Here is a 19,206-nt window from a genome sequence, read left to right on the forward strand (position 1 = left end):
CAATAAAATAAAAATGACAAAAGAAACAAGCACACAAAAGAAAGAAAGAAACACCACAGAGTTTCTTTTGTGTCTGCCAACTAATTTCTGGGCATGGGGCCTGCCCTGGGACGTGGCTGGACTCAGTGACACTCCACTGGAGAAAAGCGGTTTTCCCTTTGCTGGAGGGTATCCATTTGAAAGCACTATTCCTTAGAAAAACTCACAGCACAAAACATTTCCATTAACCAACACTTGTTTTCTCAGAGGTAAACTACACGTTTGTTAAGGAAAGCTTTCCCCATTTTTTCCAAACTTTTTCTACTTTGGAGCACACAGTTCTGGGTATAGATGTAGTCACACCAGAGGGTCAGGAGCCTAACTCAGCCCGCAGAGTGGCCAGAATGAGACAGGGTGAATAAACCTGTGATGAAGTACCTTAATGGTCACCTCTTTTCCGGCCACTCGGATTGTCACGTGAGCTTGGGAGCCGTGGCTGTCAGTCATCCTCTCCACTCTTACGATGTCCTTAGGAAGCATAGAGTTTCCAGAACCATGGAGCTCAAAGCGCTGCAAATTACCAGAAAGATATGTAATTTACCTTTAATTTCAGAAATAATGTTAAATATCTGAATTTCTATCTAATTAGAACTGAAACCATTTCATATCATTTATATAAGCAAAGGCTTAAAGTTAATGAGACTATTTTACTTTCTACTAATACCATTCCACTTAAGTAATAAATAAAAATGATATAAAAATAGTTGCTAAAGTCACAGAAAATGGAAATGCTCCATTCCTGAGCCGGTACAAGTTTGGAATCCACATTTCTTGATAACACATTACAATGTGCTAGAAAGGTATGGTTCAACTCTAGAAAAGACTTAATTGAAACAGGCCTACATCAAAGGGCTGCTGAATCCAGAACAAAGCGAATGTGTTCCCCAGATTCAGGAAAAGAGAACTCAGACACCACTCAGCAGTCTGTCTGTGTAGACAGAGCGCAAACGACTAAAACAAATCACAAAACTCAGTCCTTCACAGCAGCTGGCCTGGTGCCATCTGCACTGTAAAGGTCTCAGTTTTGTGGAGTTGATGTGAGCCAATTATTCTAACACTGATCGCCTCCCTTCATAGCAGCTACTATATAAAAACGCATAACAGAGAGCAGAGACAGATAAAACAGAAATATTAATTGAAAATTAATTAAAACCCACGCTTAAAGTATGTTCAATATGAATAGTGGTCTTTTGAAAACAGAAATAGAAAAAAACGTTACATTAATTTTAGAACACAATCACTATAATGAAAGATAAGCAGAGCAAAGAATGAACCACCACCTGATATTGAAAAGTATGCTGCAAGTACAGAAAAAAGTTTTCAGAAGAAAATCATGATCAAACACAACACACAACATCTCAGTAAAGTCTTCTTTCTGGAGACTTAAATCCCACAGACAATCACTCCTTTCCAGAAACCTAAGAAAAAAATTATCTATTTGTGTTACCATAAAAAATGGAAGTCCAATGTTTTACATAATCTGCACATCATACAACAGTCTGGTGCAAACTGCTTTCATATTGCAACAAGAATGGATTTCATGGAGAGAGACTCTGTTTCAGGTGAGATTCAATAGAGGGGAGCAAAGCACAACTAAGGAATCAGATCGAACAGCTATTAATCTCCAGAAAGACAAAGAGGTGAAATTAAAGATGTGTTTTCCCAGCTACAGGACATTTTATGTTGATAAAGGGTTTAAGTCAGAGTGTGCATATTCCAGAAATGAACACAACTGTACTCAACCATTTGCTGTAGTGGTTATACCTTATAGGTAACTCTAATGAAATACTTTAATAGAGTAAGAACAGTAGGCTAGACGACACTTTAGAGAGCAGAGAGGTCACCTTGCCAGGTGAACTACCATTCTGAGGACTGCTAATCTGAAAGGTAATTCTGGAGAATGAGAGACACAATTCATTATACCTTAGAAAGGGATGACTGACATCACACTTAATAATTTTTCCATGAACTCAATTTTGCTTAAATAGAAATAGCATTTTCTGACACACTTTCTCTAGTATATTAACTACACTGTGGTTTGTAATAAAATATATCACACTGATGTTGTCTGTAAGGCATTCACATTCATCCTCTAATACCCAATCCTGACATACTAAAATCAGCAGTTCTCACCTGTGGGTCTCGACCACTGGGGGTCAAAGGACCTTTTCACAGGTGTCACCTAAGACCTTCAGAAAACAGATATTTACGTTACCATTCACAACAGTAGAAAATTACAGTTATAAAGTAACAACGAAAATAATTTTATGGTTGGGGTCCCCATAACATGACAAATGTATTAAAGAGTTGCAGCATTAGGAAGGTTGAGAACCACTGCACTAAGTAATCCACTTTCTTCCTATTTCCTGTGGAGCAGAAAGAGAAACTCTCAAGACCATGTTCTTCGCTACTAACCCAGTATGTGGTCCTGTTCCTGTGCAGCTCTTTTCCTATCAACAGCTACTCAAATCACCACTACTGCTCCAAGGAGTCAACAGCAGGAGCTCATCTAATAGGTCTAGGAGGCAATTCAGCTGGCACTCTCCTCTGGCAACAGAGCCCTCAGATGAACAACATCCTTACGAGAACAACATCCCTTTGGGAAAATACTATATATCATCTGACTTACTCCATAATCTCCAGATCCCAGAACTACACATGGGATATAGTCGCCAAGAAAAGTTGGTTAAACAGAAATGGAAATGGAATGTTTTCATCCTCAAAATCATCTATGCTTAGAGGGCTGGAGAGATGACTGAGCACTGGCTGCTCAAGCAGAGGACTTTAGCTCAGTGCCCAGCACCCATATGGCAGCTCACAACCATCTCTAGCTCCAGGTCCATGGGATCCAGTCCCCTTTCCTGTCTTCTACAGGTTCCAGACATGCATGTGGTGCAAAATCCTCATACACCTAAAATAAATTAAAATTAATAAAACCTCATCTATAAACTGGGTGGTGGCAGTGCACGCCTTTAATCCCAACACTCGGGAGGCAGAGGCAGGCAGATCTCTGTGAGTTCGAGGCCAGCCTGGTCTACAAGAGCTAGTTCCAGGATAGTCAGGGATGTTACAAAGAGAAACTGGTCTCAAAAAACTCATCTACCTGCTTGTTCAATAAAAAAGGAGTTCTACTTTAAGTGATGCAAAGTTATTAGACATCTTCCCCATTTCAAATTATAATTCCATCATTCCTGCTCTGGAGGAAGTTCTTACATCACTCCAGAGCAAGATACAGTGATGGTCTAGAAATGGCCTTCTCTCATTACCCAAGCTTCTCAGCCCATGCACCACACAAACATGGGCCTTTGTTCCTATAAAGATGTCTGTCTAGACAGACATTTCTTGACCTTGCATCACTGCAGAGCCTGGCCAAGTTTGCATCGGTTCACCAAACACTGTACTAGCAGGACACCCTGCTGCATCTTCATTATCTTCTTGGTGCTCTTGTTGTCTACTGATTGTTGCTTATATTTCCACTTCACGAACAACTGCCAACTTTATAAACTCATTCTTCCTATTTTATCACCTTTTCCTTCTCAGTCTATTCTGAAAGTTTTCCTTAATTATCCTCTTGATAATGTAACTTTAAGGCACATTTAATAAAATGCTCAGGAGAGCACCATTTAATAAAAGTTATCAACTCAAAGAAATGGCATACATTATGGTAAAGATACCTTTTATATTCTAAGAGATTGGAACTTTTGCTGAACCTCACAGTTAAGTGTTAATAAACACACCCTGACATCATTCAACACGGCTATCCCACTGTGTACTCTGCCTGTTTGTTTTAACCTACTTTGAAGAGAATAACCAACCTTACTTGTCCTGGATTTCCTATGTAATCAACTTCTACAACCTAAGTGATGCATAGCTATAACCTTAAATTATGTATTCTTCTATACCCCTGGCCCAAGGTAATGTGCATGTGTTTGTATGTGTTATACCTGCTGCTAGAAGCAGAATAGGCTGAAAGTGGTCTTATAAAAATGAATATCCATACAAACATTGAATACAACATATTGTATTGGTCAACATATTGATCAGTCTATTCACAAAGATGTCTGTAAGGCTGTTATCTGAGCACACTGGGGTCAGCTGGAGTCAATGACTTCACCCTTTGTAAAACTGTTAAAGATTTGTGGAAAATACCCTTCTTTCCTCCCCCAAATGTGATGCTCTCTGTACTGTTTAATAAAAGAGAGCAAAGTCCTTTGTTAAAGACAGACGTGGACAGACACTGATTCAGGGACAGATCCACAAGACAGCATTCAGGTAGGTGCAGATTCAGACTCTGTGCACGACAGACAGACAGACAGACAGACAATGGAAAGCACAGATAGAAAAAAGTGAAGAATTTAAATCTCATGGCTTGCTCTTGATTAAGTAACACCAAGAAGGACTTTGATTCCTTACCCTAATTTGATACCAGTGCATTATTGGTTAACTCTGGGTTTATTATTAATGTGTTCAAACCCATGCAAAAGAATACAAGCTAGTGAGGGGGCCATGAGAGAAAGACATCAAAAACATTCATTAATCCTAGATTGAAAAAGGACAAAGCTAATGTATGTTATTGTGAGATAGTAATAGGGTCATAAACCACCATGGAACAGGATCCTTTTAAACTTGATTTAAATTTGATTGATTAGGTATCCTTTTTTTTTAAGTCTTTTTAAAGTTTTTCAAGACAGGATTTCCCAGTGTAGCCTTGGCTGTCCTAAAACTCACTCTGTAGACCAGGCTGGTCTTGAACTCAGATTTGCCTGTTTCTAACCTCCAAGTCGATTAAATTAACCAAGGGATTAAAGGTGTGTGCCACCACCACTTGCTATTTCCTTTCTTATTTTAAAAAATAATCCCCTTACCTAGCTACATAATTCTACAAATCATCTATTTTTCCTAACTTCTGGTTTTTTTCCCCCGATCTGTGAAATGCTGACCTGTGCCTGCCGCAGCCCTCTGACATCTCCATAGGGATATCTAAGATGCACCTCAACCAAACTGCCAGCCATGGGGCCTTGATCTTCTCCTACAGTCTCTCCATCCCCAGCTTCATCAATAAAATGCCACAATCTAAAAAGCTTGATTACTTGACTGAGCCCTGTATCCACGTCTTCAGCAGATCACACCGATTCTACTGCAAACAACCAAAATCCATTACCTCTCCAGCCTCAAAGCTGGGCAAAGCCCCCATAATTTCTCAACTGCATAGAACAATCTATTGACTTCCTCTGCTTTCTCCTCAACACTCCAGACTTCTACCTTAATCCTTAAATGCTGATGTTTCTAGGATTCAGTATTTAATTTTTCTTCTCTTTCTACTTGTTCCCAGAGCTTATTTGATGCATCCCCATGATTTCAACTAACACTCATACAATAATGATTCCTAAACATTATCCTTTTTATTGCTCTGCTGACATGGGCAACAGGGCCCCAGAGCCCAGTGAGGACAGCTGAGGACAGCCGTGGTAACCCAAGATGGCAAACCACATCACTGCCTGGGACTCTCCTGCCAAGAGCCTCACTGGCCAGACTCTGTCTGATACCCAGCACCAGCATTCAGGCCCAAGAATTTATCTTTAATATCAAAATAACTCTAGAAATGTTTGTAAAAAAAATGGGTCTATGACATAAAAGCTGCTGGCCACACCCACCTAGAAACCTCAAAGTCAAAAAGACGCCTGTAAAGAACTGTCTATTCTCCTCACAAACACTTCCTTTTTCTACTTTCCATGGTAACTAACAACATCTCCATCAACTCATTTCTCCAATCATTTCTCTAGATCTCGCTTCTGCTCACAGCCCTCTGTACCAGGCTTTCTTTTGGACCACCAACCAGCTCTCCCATCATGACTGGAGTGACTGGAGACTTATTAGTTATGAATGCTCGGCCTCAGCTTATGCTTGTTTCTAGCTGGCTTCTTTTTCTTTCTTTAACACAAACTAACCTGTTTCTCTTCATCTACATTTCTGCCTCTGGGCTTTTAATCTTTTTTCTTTTTCTTCTCTATTTCTTATTCTGAGTTTGCTGGCTGGCGGCCGCCTGGCTGGCCCAAGTACCTCCCTCTCTTTATCCCTCATTCTTTCCTCCTCCTCTTCTCTCTCAGCCTGGATTTCTCATCCTGCTTATTCTGACTGCGAGCCCCACCTATCCCTCTGCTGCCTAGCTATTGGCCGTTCAGTTTATTAGACCAATCAGGCGCCACCTTAGGCAGGCAAGGTGAAACAAATGCAACCAACACATCTTTACATCATTAAACACAGCACAAACAAAAGTAACATACCTTTTACACAGCTACAGTAATATTCCACAGCAAAAAAAAAAACAAAGTAACACATCTTTACATACTTAAATAATAATCCACAACAATCCTCCAACTCACCCTCTATCGTCATACCTGAGACATTTGTCTTGAGCTTATTTCATTCCTATCTGTCACCGAAACAGTGCCTTTACCAGAGCCGTTCATCTTCTAACCAGCGTTATCAAATCACTATATTAAAATGTTACTGGAGCATCTGCTGCCCTAACCAGACCATAAATTCTCCAAAAGGAGCATCTCTTTCTGCATGCGTGGAATTCACTGTGTAGACAATTATTTGTCAAATAATGAATGCTCAATTAATGCTTGTTGAACTGAATGAAAACACTAAGGGCAAGATCTTTCCAAGTTTCACAGAGACAGACATGGCTCAGACTCTATTATCAATGAACGAGAATGCCACACCCTTTCTAAATCTCCAAGGGAACCTTCTAATTTAGCCACTGTCATGATGGAGCCCTACTTAAGTAGGGCTGAGTGCCAAGACATGCCATAAGAAGCTCGGATGCATCTGTTACTGAGCTGCCTCCAGGCACGCCGTTCGCAAAGCTGGGGAGCGGAGAATGGAAGCACTTGTGTTCAGTCTTAACGAAAGCTAGACGTGATTCCATGACTACAGAGACAGTCTAAGAACAGGAGTGTCACGTGACAAGCGCCATCTGGGGAATGAAGTCACTCCAGTTATTTCTATAGCTGCTTCAGAAAAAAGGAAAGTTTTCTGAATTTTAGCTGAGTGCATTTTCAGTGGGTAATAGGTTTTATTTTAAAATGTGGACTAATTAAATGATTATATTAAAATTTAAATGGATATATAATTCAAATGCAACTACTCATCAATTTCTATGCTATCTATGAGAGAAGATACACCATTCTTGGTTTGTCCTATTAGAACAAGTATGCCCACTCCTTTATTACAACCCTTTCTAAATCAAATCAAGTTCACTTTCATGTTTCTTTTCAAAACTATTTGAGATAACACTCAGACATGAACATTAGCTTAAGGTATACTTTGAAAGAAGATAGAAATTTAAAGTAGCAAATAAGTCAGAGTTCTCAAAAACAGACATGCGAACTGCAGCTGTGTGCAGCCCGCCCCACTGCTAAGGCATCAAATGCTAGCATGCACGTGTAGAGCAGGCAGGTAAGCTAGGTGAGGAGCTACACCTGTGGCTCAGCTTGCACTGGAGATAATTAAGGGACAAACAGGCGCAGTTTTCTCTAGCTAAGTAGTTCCAACACCTACTGTCAACATTAGAATATTTGTTAGTAATAAGAACCTCTAACCACACCTCCGCTTCCCTTATCATGAAGGTCAAGATGAAGGGGAAGCTGCCCTGATGCTCTCTATTGGCAGGTTCAAGGCCAGCCTGGTCTCAAATACCAAGTGCCAGGCCAGCCATGGCTACACAGACAACAATTTCAAAAAGACAACAAAAATAACAAAGTATTTAAAACTTAACATAATTTGTTTTTAAACTAGAGTCTAGAAACACATCACCGGAGTTTCTCTGTAAAAAATTGAAGTGCTCTGTTCTCACAGAATTAGATAATTCACAGTAGAGATCAACCCCAGCTGTATCACAAAATACTCACATTGCTTCACTTCACCAGAAGTTCTGGTGCCAGTCTCCTCCTCTCTCCTTCCTTCAAACACACCCCCCACCCCATGTTGAGAACTCAGCCTCTTGGAAGCTGAAGACTCTGAAGGTAAAAGTGAGCTCCTCTGCTTCTACGGCAGACGTCAATCAGGTTCAGGTGTTGATTCAAGGACATGCTCACACTCCTTTTCCAGCTCAAACTGTAAGCCTCGGAGTGAACTAAATACAAACATGGCGGCTATCTGCCTCGATCAATGAACGCACTTCCCTACTTCTGCATGCTTCTGAGTAGTTTCACTCTCTCTGCCACGGCCCCTCTGTGTCCCCCTCCTCCTCACATAGTATCTCCTGAAGGGACTCTGGCCAGCTAAAGCACAGCAACCACGGCTCTAGCAGGCTTTGCCCTTCTCCCCAATTCCCACTGTGTCGTTAGCCATGTCCGAGGAGCTGCGGACAGGAATGGAACATACGGAATACAGCCCAGAGAATTATAAACCCAGGTACATCCTGGAAAGGAAAAGCCCCAGGAGGACGGCTTCCCTTTCATTTGCTTCTGTCTGCTGCTGCCATGTTCCTGCTATGTTTGGCATAGTATGATTACTATATGCAGGGATCCTACTGTATCTGATATGGTATGATTGTTTCTTGGAATATCCCACTCCTCACTGGGCAATTTACTTGCAGAGCTTAATGAAGATGATTTTCATAAGAGCATTGATGATTAGTTAGATTTATGATTCAACTGGACTGAGCTAGTATAACAGATAAAAGTGGTTAGGACAGTTAGTAAAGATGATTAGGGAAATAGTTTAGGTTATGCCTACTGTTCCAGTAAGAGATACAAAAAAAAGGCAACTATAGTCTAAAAGTTCCCTTTCCCTTTGTTACATGTCAGATTTGCAGAGGATAGAAAATGAGAACAAGGAAGTTTCGTGCATGAAAGATCCATGAATTCTGCATGTGGAAATACAGGCTGATGATCAAAGAAAGTAATTATGTCCCTACACCCAAGCTAGCCCTGAGTTCCTCGGTTACATAACTTACAGAATTTATAGGCCCCACTGTGTACCTCAGAAAAAGTTATAAAAGGAAGTTAGATGACCCTACTCTGTGTAAAGAAAAATGAGGGTTAGCTGACCAACTGTTTAAAGTTTCTCTAGAGGAGAATTAAGAACAGAAATCTGTTCCACTGGAACTGCAAAGAGCTGCCTGTTAGTGCAAAAGGCACGGACTGAAATGTACCTAGCTTGCTTAAAACCTTGCTAACCAATTATAAAAGAATCATTGCTTTGAGGTAAAGAAAAACACTTAACTACTTGTGGACTTCTAAAGAAAACATGGAACTTGTGATCTTAACATGACTTCTTCTGATGCAAAGATTTCAACTTGCATCAAGTGTAGAAATCTTTGTATTAGGAGGTATAAAAAATAAGAGATAGAATAAGAAGAAAAGCTGTAAAGGAAAAGATTGGGGAAGGAGGAAAAACACAAGGAAAGAAGGAAAAGGTAAACAGAGAAGAACAAAGTGGTAAAACAACCAGCAGAGAGGAAAAAATGAAGAATTAAGCTTTGGCCCTCTGTGTGCCTGTGCATCTGTGTCTGTTCCAATGGCTCGCCAAAGCCATATCTCCTCTCCAGTTTCTCTGACCTGCTGGGGCTGGAGCCCTGTGCAGCACCTCTGCCTTCTAAAACCCATTAGATTACATTTCTAAAGCTAGCTGCCAAGGCCTATTTCCTTATTTGGCCACTTCATCCTCCTGAGCTGATTCCAAGGTCCAGCTATCAAAGTGGTGAAGTCCAGCAATCAGAAGCCCCCTTTGGCTCACCTAATGAACATGCCCCAAAAACTAAACACCTCATCCTCACACAGGGTTTCCCCTTGTACCTTTGTAAACTGCCATTTTCCCAGGGGCCAGGCTGCCTCCTCTCTACTCAGAGGCAGCCCTTTGTCTCTCTCCAGGACAAATACCCTTCCCCTTCTCCCTTGTTCCCATTCCCTTCTTCCGCTTTGCCCGCTTCCTTTTTTGTCTCTTGTTTTTGTTTGCTTGTTTAGAGACAGGGTTTCTCTGTAACTTTGGAGCCTGTCCTGGAACTCGCTCTGTAGACAAGGGTGACCTCAAACTCGCTTGCCTCTGCCTCCCGACTACTGGGATTAAAGGCATGTGCTACTGCACCCCACTTGGTCAGTGTTACATCTTACCTGCTTCCCCTCCGCTCTCTCTTTTTTACTTTGCCTCTTTGTTTTCTTTACATTAAAAAAATCTATTATAGCTGTGCATGGTACACATGACTTTAATCTCAGCATTTGGGAGACAGAAGCATCTTTGTGAGTCTGATGCCAGCCTGATCTACATAGCAAGCTCCAGACCAGCCAGGGCTACATAGCGAGACTCTGTCTCAACTGGAAAATACTCTGAGTGAGGTAACCGAGACCCAGGAAAGACACACATTGCATGTTCTCTTACTTGTAGATTCTAGCTCTAAATTTTCAGAATTGTGTATAGAAATTAAAGTAGAAACACAAACCAGGAGAGTGAAAAGGGGCCGTGGAGGCGGGAGAAGGAACTCTAGAGACAGGGCACCTTGGTTTTTTCTGGCTGTGATAAAACATCACCGCCAAGGCAGCAGAAAGGTTTACACCTGAAGCTAGAGTTTAAGATATGAGAGCAAAGCCATGGCAGCAGACAGCTCAAACAATAGCTAAGAGGGCCCGTCTGGATCCAGAAGTAGGAGGCAGAGAGCTGACTGGGAATGGCTCGAGTCTTCTGAAACCCTAAGCCCTGCCCCCAGTGAACAAGACCATACTTTCTAATCCTTCCCAAACAGTTCTTCTAACTAGGGATCAAGTACTCAAGCATATGAACCTTGGGAGTCATTAGCATTCAAAACATTACAGAAGGAAAGCAGGATGCAAGCAAGAGCTATAAAAGGGTAAAGGGAAACACAAGGAAGAAGGGCAATGTAGGGGGGAATATCACTCAGGGTGCTTGAAGAAGCCACAGGGACACATTTTTATAAGCTTACTTAAAAGCATATATATAATACATAAAAATGAGAGAGAGACAGAGAGACACGGACAGAGAGTGGTTTAAGTAGAGTTAGGTCACATATGGTTATAATGCTCCCCATCAGCCACAGACTAACAAAATTCTCCAAACATAAGAAACCTCCTTTTCAGTTGTTGGTCAAGGAGGTCCAGTTGGTTCCCAAAACAATATACGTAGGTTGTTGCCATTGTCTTTGATTGCCTTCCAGAACTGAAAAGACTATTACTGAAGAGCCACAACTTCAAAGACAAGACTCAGAGAAACTGAGCTGGAACTTACCTTGAAGCCTCCTCAAGGACTATCTCTCATAGCATCTGAAGGTGCTGTGCAAGCCACCAAGGGAGAAAATCAACAACCCTACCCAGCTCTAACCCTACAAACCACAAGAAGACTATCCCAGCAAGATATCCCCAAAGGAGCAATAGTGGCACTTTTATCCTGGGGATAATCAAGAGCTGTCTAATTGGACTTAAAGCCCACTCAATAAAAGGGGATTCATAGCTGGTACTATAAGCTTAGTCAATGCCTGGACAACTAACACTAGAGTAACCTACTGTTGCCATTTTCCTAAACCAATGTAATTTATAACTATATTATAACCCACAGATGAGAGCAGTTCTCAACCTTCACCAATTTTTTTTTTCAGCTGATAAAAGCTATTACAGAGATCCAAGACTGGTCAAAATGGAGACTGAGTGACTAAAGGGTGCCTCCCCAGCCCCAACCAGAACATCCACAAAGCAACCCCCAACATCTAGTGCTCAGAGAACACGGAAGAAGGGGAGGAAAGACTGTAAGAACCAGAGGACCAGGATGCTTATTGCTACATAATATCTTGTAAGACATGACCTGATTGGTGCAACCATGTAACCTCAACAAATATGGTCTTCCACACAAGACCTGCATAACGATAATACCAGTTGACATGCCATTGTGGATGGAGGGAATTTCACAAGGGCCACACCAGATGAAGAGCTATAGGCAATCAATGGCTGCTGAATTAGGAAGAAACCGTTTTCTCCAGAAACTGAGCCCCAATAGGTATCAAATACCTGGTCAGTTGTAAATACATGTATATACAAGAAACACTAAAAGGACTCAGGACAATGTCTAATAATACTTACAGAAGAGGTCATGACAGAGAAGCTGGGGGGACAAGGAAGGAGTTGGAGATGAGAAAGAGGAATAGAAATGATATAAATATAACACATATGAAGTTCTCAAAAAATTCAAATTAAAAAATATTCTATCCATAGCTACACTTCTCATAACCTATAAGAAATAACTGAGTTTTTTAACTTTATTATTGCTATTGATATCACTGATAAGTGACAGTGTTACTTTGTTGGGTTCTATGGATAGCTAATCTGACAAACACTCACACTGAACCAACTGAGACTACATGGCTGGGAGTTCTCACCTTTCCTAGATGCACTAGAGTGCTCCTCCCCACTACTACAGTCCATGTGGGCTAGAGAAACAGGGAGAAACAAATACTAATCCTAGTGAATGCTTAGGGCTGGCAAACCCTCACCTCTACAAGATGGAGGTCCCACATAGTAAATACACAATTAACTACGAGAGAGAAATCTGAATCTTTAGCCAGACTGTACAAGAGAAGCAAAAGCTGTCCTTCCCAAGAGAAGTTAATTAGTAAGCCGATACATCGTCATTGAGGATCACCACATAAATACATACTTACAAAACATCACAGGGGAGTTTTGGCCTTTTAGAACTCACCATTGTTAAGCATACAATGAGGAAACTGTGCTATACATATAATAAAAGAAAACATGCCCCAAGTATTATTAGCAACTTATGATAAAAATGAAAGCATTAGTTTAAAAGGTAACAATACACCAGAGAAAATAAGAGAAGATATTAAAATATTTCAAAATTGTATAACCTCTCCATAAATTATGTAAATACTTTCCAAGCTATGAATTTAAACGATAAATTTTAACTTCTTACTACATTACATATTTCCCTTAAATTTTAATTTCCAAATGTTAGGTTATTTTTTAATTTTGAAGTAATTTCAATTTATAGGAAAACTGTAGGACGCTATCGCATGAAAACTTGTATTTTCCCTTCACCCAGACTCCATGTTGCCACTCGAGCATGTTTTGAGCTCCCTACTACTCCAAATACATGGACGCACTCAATCGACTAATTTTTCCCCTTAATTTAAGAGCAAGATGAAGATAGATCATGGTCCCTACATCATAGTTCACCATTCCCCGAAAGCAAGAACTCTAATTTAATCACTACCTAAGTTGCTAAATTAGAAAACAAATTTATACAACTACACTGCCCAATTCATAAGCATGTAAGTGTTCTCAGTTGTACCAACAATTCTGCTTGTTCCTGTGTGACCAGAAATCTATGCAGTAAGAAATGCTGCACTTAGCTGCTGCCAATTTTCAGTCTCCTTCAAGCCAGGACAGTTTTTCAGTTGTCTTTCATGGCCTGAAGAGTTTTAAAAACAGAGGCCTTTCTTCTGCAAAGTGAGCTTTAACCAGGGCTATGCTATATTTTTCTTCATATTCCAACTCAAACCCTCAGCTCTCAGGAGGATTCCTGACAAAAGATGACCTCTTCCAAGCACAACACTAGAGAGGCACAGTATACCAATGGCAGTTTGTTCTGCTGGGTCAAGTAGCTGGTGATTATAAAAGTATCACTTTCCTATTTTGTCGTCACTTTGCAAGCTATTCTGAGATTGACATTAATATCTAGTTATGGAAGTACACACAAACAAACACACACCAACTTTATACCTTCCTAAGTCAACCATCAATCTGATGGTTACCTAACAGCGATTTTTTAACTTATATATTTTTCCCATATTTGTTGGTAAACATTCTACAGTAACAAGGAGAGTTGCTTGTCTTCCATAATTAAAAAATTTTTTAAATCCATATGGACTTATGGATACCTATTTTACACAGCGGATTATCAATCACTATTTTTAATGTTCAAACCAGCAACCTCTTCCATGGTTTTGATATGCTAAAATCTTTGTTGACAATCTCCTTGATTTCATCTGTTTCTTGACCCAATCCTCAGCTCAGCACAATTTCTCAGGAATTAGATCCTTTAAGTGAATGTAAGATTTGGACATCCAGGAACTTGGTGTGATCATGGTTTCTAGGCTCTGTTAGACCGTAGAACTGGAAACTGTGTAAACACACACAGACAGTATTTTCTGTTGCCATATCTACTTTTCACGCATTGTGTAATGTTATCCTCCAGTCATGACACAGCCACTGCCATACTGGAGTCAGAGCAGCTGTGTTTCCCAACATGAGACTTTCACAAGCATGCCTGTTGGCACTCCCCCAGGGGAGGGAGGGCAGGTTTACAAGGCAGTTTATAAGCATCTCCCACTAGGCGCATCCAAGGTGCTCACAAGACCCTGCGCTAGACCTAGGGGACCCACACCCGTGTGTGGCCACCCATAAATTCTCCAGGCTCCAACAAATAACCACGATTCAACTCCTGGCGCACCACACTAGACTTGGGTGGAATCATTTCTTTAGTCCACTGTTCGTGTTCTGGTGCAAGAAGACCATGTCTTCTTGTTCCGGACTTCCCAGGAAACGGTAACACTGATATATATGCAATGAAAAGAAATAAGATTCATAATCCATTTCCAATCCAGTACCTCAGGCTTCTTTCATGTCTTCCCCTTTCCATTTTTATAACCCTTCTCCAATATGAGCCTGTAATTCCCGTTACAATCAATATAATCACGCTTTGGTTTGACTGTTGATTATCTGCTTCCTGTAACAAACCCCCAAGTCCCCCCCATACACACACCTGAGTGCTTGTTTCCCAACACTGCTATCTTGTTACTTGCATCCAATGCTTCTTGTCTTGGAAGAGGAAAGAAGGGAAGACAAAGGAAAAAAAGAAGGGTAAAGAAAAAAGAGAGGGACAGGAAAAATGGGGAAGGGAAAGGAAAGTGAAATGAAGAGGACGGAAAGGAAGAAAGGAGGAACAGGTACTCACTTTTAAAACACCTTCCACAGCCATCTTCCCTTCGTGTCCTAGTAAAATAGTGTACGGATACATCAACTGGATTGCATGTTCAATTGACATCATAGGAAAGGAGTCCTGTTTAGGAGCAGACATGTCGAGAGGTCAGCAACATCTCAATCACAGAAAATGTATCTGAAGTAAACATATACTGCTAAAGTTTTCTTCCCCAAAGCATAAAAAATATCTTCCAGCAACGTACAAAGGCAGCAATTTCTTTTCTCCCTGTCCTATCCTCATCCTGGAGCAATGTCACTCACTCCTATCTTTCATCCACACTGCCAGTCCCCATGCATCTTTATCTACTGCCTCTTTCCTGAGCTTAGACCAAAGCCTTCAGTTATCTACCATATGACCCATGGATTCAATGCATCTGCAAGAACACACATTTCCCCCTTCTAGTCACCCAAGGCACTGCGCTTCCAGCCTTTATTCCTAATCTGCGTTGATCTTATCTATATTCATCAAGTCTCACAATTATAACTACAAAGTTAAAAAGTGTTCATTAGCCTCAAATTCTTCACCCAAATCATATTGCACTCTCAAATCTATTAACACCAATCAAAGAGCTACTGCCAAGGGCAAACAGAAGATCTTCACGTGGCCTACTAGATGATTTACTGAATTACTATCAACATGATATGGATCGTGGTAAGCGTGTTTGGATATACAGGGTGCTCCAACTCTTACCAGACATACCTTAAGAGAGTATTGCATTTACTTTCAAACAACTCAGAAAAAATTAGGGGTGGAAGGTTACATATGCGAACAGGAATAGCAATATGTTAGCAACAGGGACTTCTCATTGGAAAGATTATACGTGTTTATTACTTTGCTATTTTAAAAGTGATTTTCTTTTCAGATTAAAGAATTTTCAACGTAAAAATTACTGAGGAAAATTAAAAGATATATCAAATTTGGTAAACAAGACGTATTCAGGATATACACAGCACTGTAAACAATATGTAGGAAAGCTAGCTGTCTAGCTGCAAACACTGGGGGAAAGCAAGAAACATTTAAATAGGAGTCTTGTTACACAGACACAGGGTCTTGATAGTTGTTTCAACAGCCTCCTAGTCATCATTGTCATGCAACCAGGGTCTCCCTACTCTCCTAGCTGCTAACAGAGGTATCTTCATCTAACACAAGAAAGATTACTTCACACTCCACCTCACAACCTCTGGGGAGCCATTCCTCCCTCACCATAAAATCCAGGCAGGATTACTCAACAAAATAATTCACGGTAGGGTTCTAACCTCTGTCTCTACCATGAACACTTAGTTCTAACGATACAACTTGTTCTCATTCTGCAGACATTCCAGGCCCATTTGTGGCTGAACACTGTGTATGTGCCCTCTGCCCTGAAGGCATTCCCACCACTCTAGACAGGACGCCGCATGCTTGGGACAGTAACTGCAAATGTATTCAGATCCAGTCATACACTGTGTTACTAAAAGTCTTGCTTACACAGGCTGCCTTAGGCTCCTCGGGCCATCCGTTTTCACACTGAAGAACCCGTGTCCTTTAGGACAACCACCAACCAAAGACTGCGATGCTCGGGTGGGAAAGCTCAGCTCCCTTGCCTCAGGTTGGGTCAGCTCAGCATCTATTTCCCTACAGTATACCTCTTATTTGATCAGCCTGAAGCTGCCTTTCCCCTATGGGGCCTCCAGGAGGCTGCATTTCTACCTCTGCCTTCAAAACTGCAAGCTCTCCAGAGCCTGAGCATGCCACTTATCTCTGTACAGTCCGTTCCAGTGTACACAGCAGTCTCAGGCCTTTCATAGAAGAGAATGGCAAGACAACTCAAGTGACTGATCCCCAGTGATCAACTTTCCATTCATCTTTGCCACGTCTGAGCAAACATATCCACCATTACTTTAGTTTTTACTTACCAGGATTTGAACCGCTGCTGGCAAACTATCTAAAGGAAAGTCTGGAAGTCCAAGTGCAGAGGATTCTTGGGAGCAGAGAGTTATGGCAAAGGACAAGAGCTGAGAAACCCTAGTAGGAAACAAATTTTAAATTTTATTTGAATAATTTCAATATACAAGTATGTTAAGTATAAAGCAGTTGGGCTAATTTCATTTATCTAAAATAGATGAAATATACTATTAATTCTTAAAGAACAATGGTTCATACACTATTACATTAGAAAATCCAGAAGCTGGTTAGCTATCTAGACGTTTTCTCTAATCTATCACAATATAAGATTTTCACAACCTGATCCAAATCTATCATGTGAGCTTCACCCCCATCTCTCTAAAGCTCAAACCCAAGACCTAGGGGCTAAAAGCGATTATTCGCTGGGAAGAAAGCGCAAGCTCTCAGTCACAGTGCTCGCTTGTTTCAGTTCACAGAATCCTTACTCCATTCCTCTCAGACCTCTGGGCTCATCTCAGTGTCCAGGCCTTTGTGAGGCCTCTATAAAGACTCAACAAAAACACTTAATATTTTAGTTTAACAACAACAAATTTAATTTTTAAACAAATTAAATGTTTAACCATCCATTATTTATAAAGTATACTTACTTCTCAGCAGAAACATTGGCTCCAACTGAATATAACAGGTTTAGCTGGTCCTAAATAACAGAAACATATACAACTGATTAATAATGAATACAATGGATGAGACACAATGTTTTATAAATATAAACCAAACTTTTAATTAAGTAGACACTGTAATTTATAGTAAAGCAATCATTTCATGATATGTTCCTATTTAATAAAAGCATAAGAGCCTTTAAAAAACTCAGGGGGCTCACAATCAATATTGTGAACACCACAGGGAAATCTGACTTTTGTTTTTTATATCATTTCATTTACTCAAAAATTAAGAAAATGGCTCCTAGCAACATTCTGCCATGCTCAGCCGTCATCAGGGACGCTTCCTCCTGCAGTAGCTGGGAACTAACACAGAGACCCACAACTGGACCGCGGGCAGATAATGAGACGCTGTGGAGCACTCGGTCCTAAACAGGAGTCTCCATCAAATCCCACCACTCAGGGAGCTATGTGGATCAGGAAGATTTTCAGAGCCAGGGGGGACGGAGGATCATTCCAAGCACTACGTCCTTGGCATACTTACTCTGAAGGGTAGAAAATAAATATCCCTGGCTTGAAATCGAGAACGCAGAGGGGGGTCTAGTGGATTCCCAGGGTACCTGGGCACTGGCAAGCCCAAGGCAATCACTCGGAAATGTTCACTAACTCGGACAATCTTCCAAGCATCCAACTCTTCTTTGGTGTGATCCTAAGAAAGTAAGAGATCAGAACAGTGGAGCATTAGTGACACAGATTACAGCTACAACAGCAGGTGACACAGATTCCCAATGCAAGAGCTGCCAGGACAAGGAACCAGACCTTGACTGCTGAGAGTAGTATATTTAAGAACACTCTCAAAGCCAAGCCATTGAGGAACGCAGCAAAAATAAATCAGGATCCAGACGCCAGGGAAAACTCACAGCCTGGAGATGTGTGTTGGGAAGGAAATGCAGCCCACAAACCTAGACAAAAGATCCTGAGACAGCCTGCCACATTCTCGTCCATAATGTGGAAAGAGGGGGTCAGAAAGTAGAGATCAAAAAGCTAGACCTAGAAGAACAGACTATCACTGGAGTAGAGGTTCCCATAGACCTTAAACAGACAATTCTAGGCATATTTCTCTTAGGGCGTATGACTGGTAATGCCAGTTTTTAAAAGCTTACTTCACATTTAGCCTTCCGCAAATTTCTCCTGTAATTAGCTACAGCAGAGATGGACAACATTGCATGAATGAACAAAGCAAAGGTCAAGGGGGTTATCTAACATGCCCATGGTCCTGTGTAAAACAGACCTAAGAGAATAGCAGCATGCTAAGTTTCAGAGTCGGAATAGATTCCAATACATCCTGACTCAGCCACCTGATACAAACCCTAGCTGAACTACCAAAGGCATTTGTGACATTACCACTGGAGCCTCAGTTCTCTTACCTATAATGTGGGAATTATATAATCTACATGACTGAGCGCCATAAAAACTAAATATGAGAACATATGTGGATGTCCGTGGCAGACGCCTGGTAATGTGACTTTCTTCACTGTCTAAGTCACTCAGTGGCTCATCAGAGTCATACACAGATTCCTGGTATCCTCCAAAGTCTTTACAAATGTGTATATTT

At 41.0% G+C, this 19,206-nt stretch overlaps 1 protein-coding gene across 3 annotated transcripts in view; it reads right to left on the reverse strand.

The window, feature by feature from the left end:
• The window catches only part of Vwa8 (von Willebrand factor A domain containing 8), a 319,412-nt gene that overhangs the window by 236,351 nt on the left and 63,855 nt on the right, over positions 1 to 19,206 (reverse strand). For all 3 annotated transcript variants that reach the window (XM_038310723.2, XM_038310725.1, XM_038310726.1), the window contains exons 6-10: positions 18,136 to 18,300; positions 17,580 to 17,629; positions 16,944 to 17,052; positions 15,022 to 15,126; positions 418 to 549 (exon numbers count right to left, since the gene is read on the reverse strand). In XM_038310723.2, the coding sequence (XP_038166651.1) occupies positions 418 to 549; positions 15,022 to 15,126; positions 16,944 to 17,052; positions 17,580 to 17,629; positions 18,136 to 18,300 (561 nt within the window). The remainder of the gene's footprint in view (positions 1 to 417; positions 550 to 15,021; positions 15,127 to 16,943; positions 17,053 to 17,579; positions 17,630 to 18,135; positions 18,301 to 19,206) is intronic.

Source organism: Arvicola amphibius, chromosome 13 (assembly GCF_903992535.2).
Source record: "Arvicola amphibius chromosome 13, mArvAmp1.2, whole genome shotgun sequence".
Lineage (NCBI taxonomy): Eukaryota > Metazoa > Chordata > Mammalia > Rodentia > Cricetidae > Arvicola > Arvicola amphibius.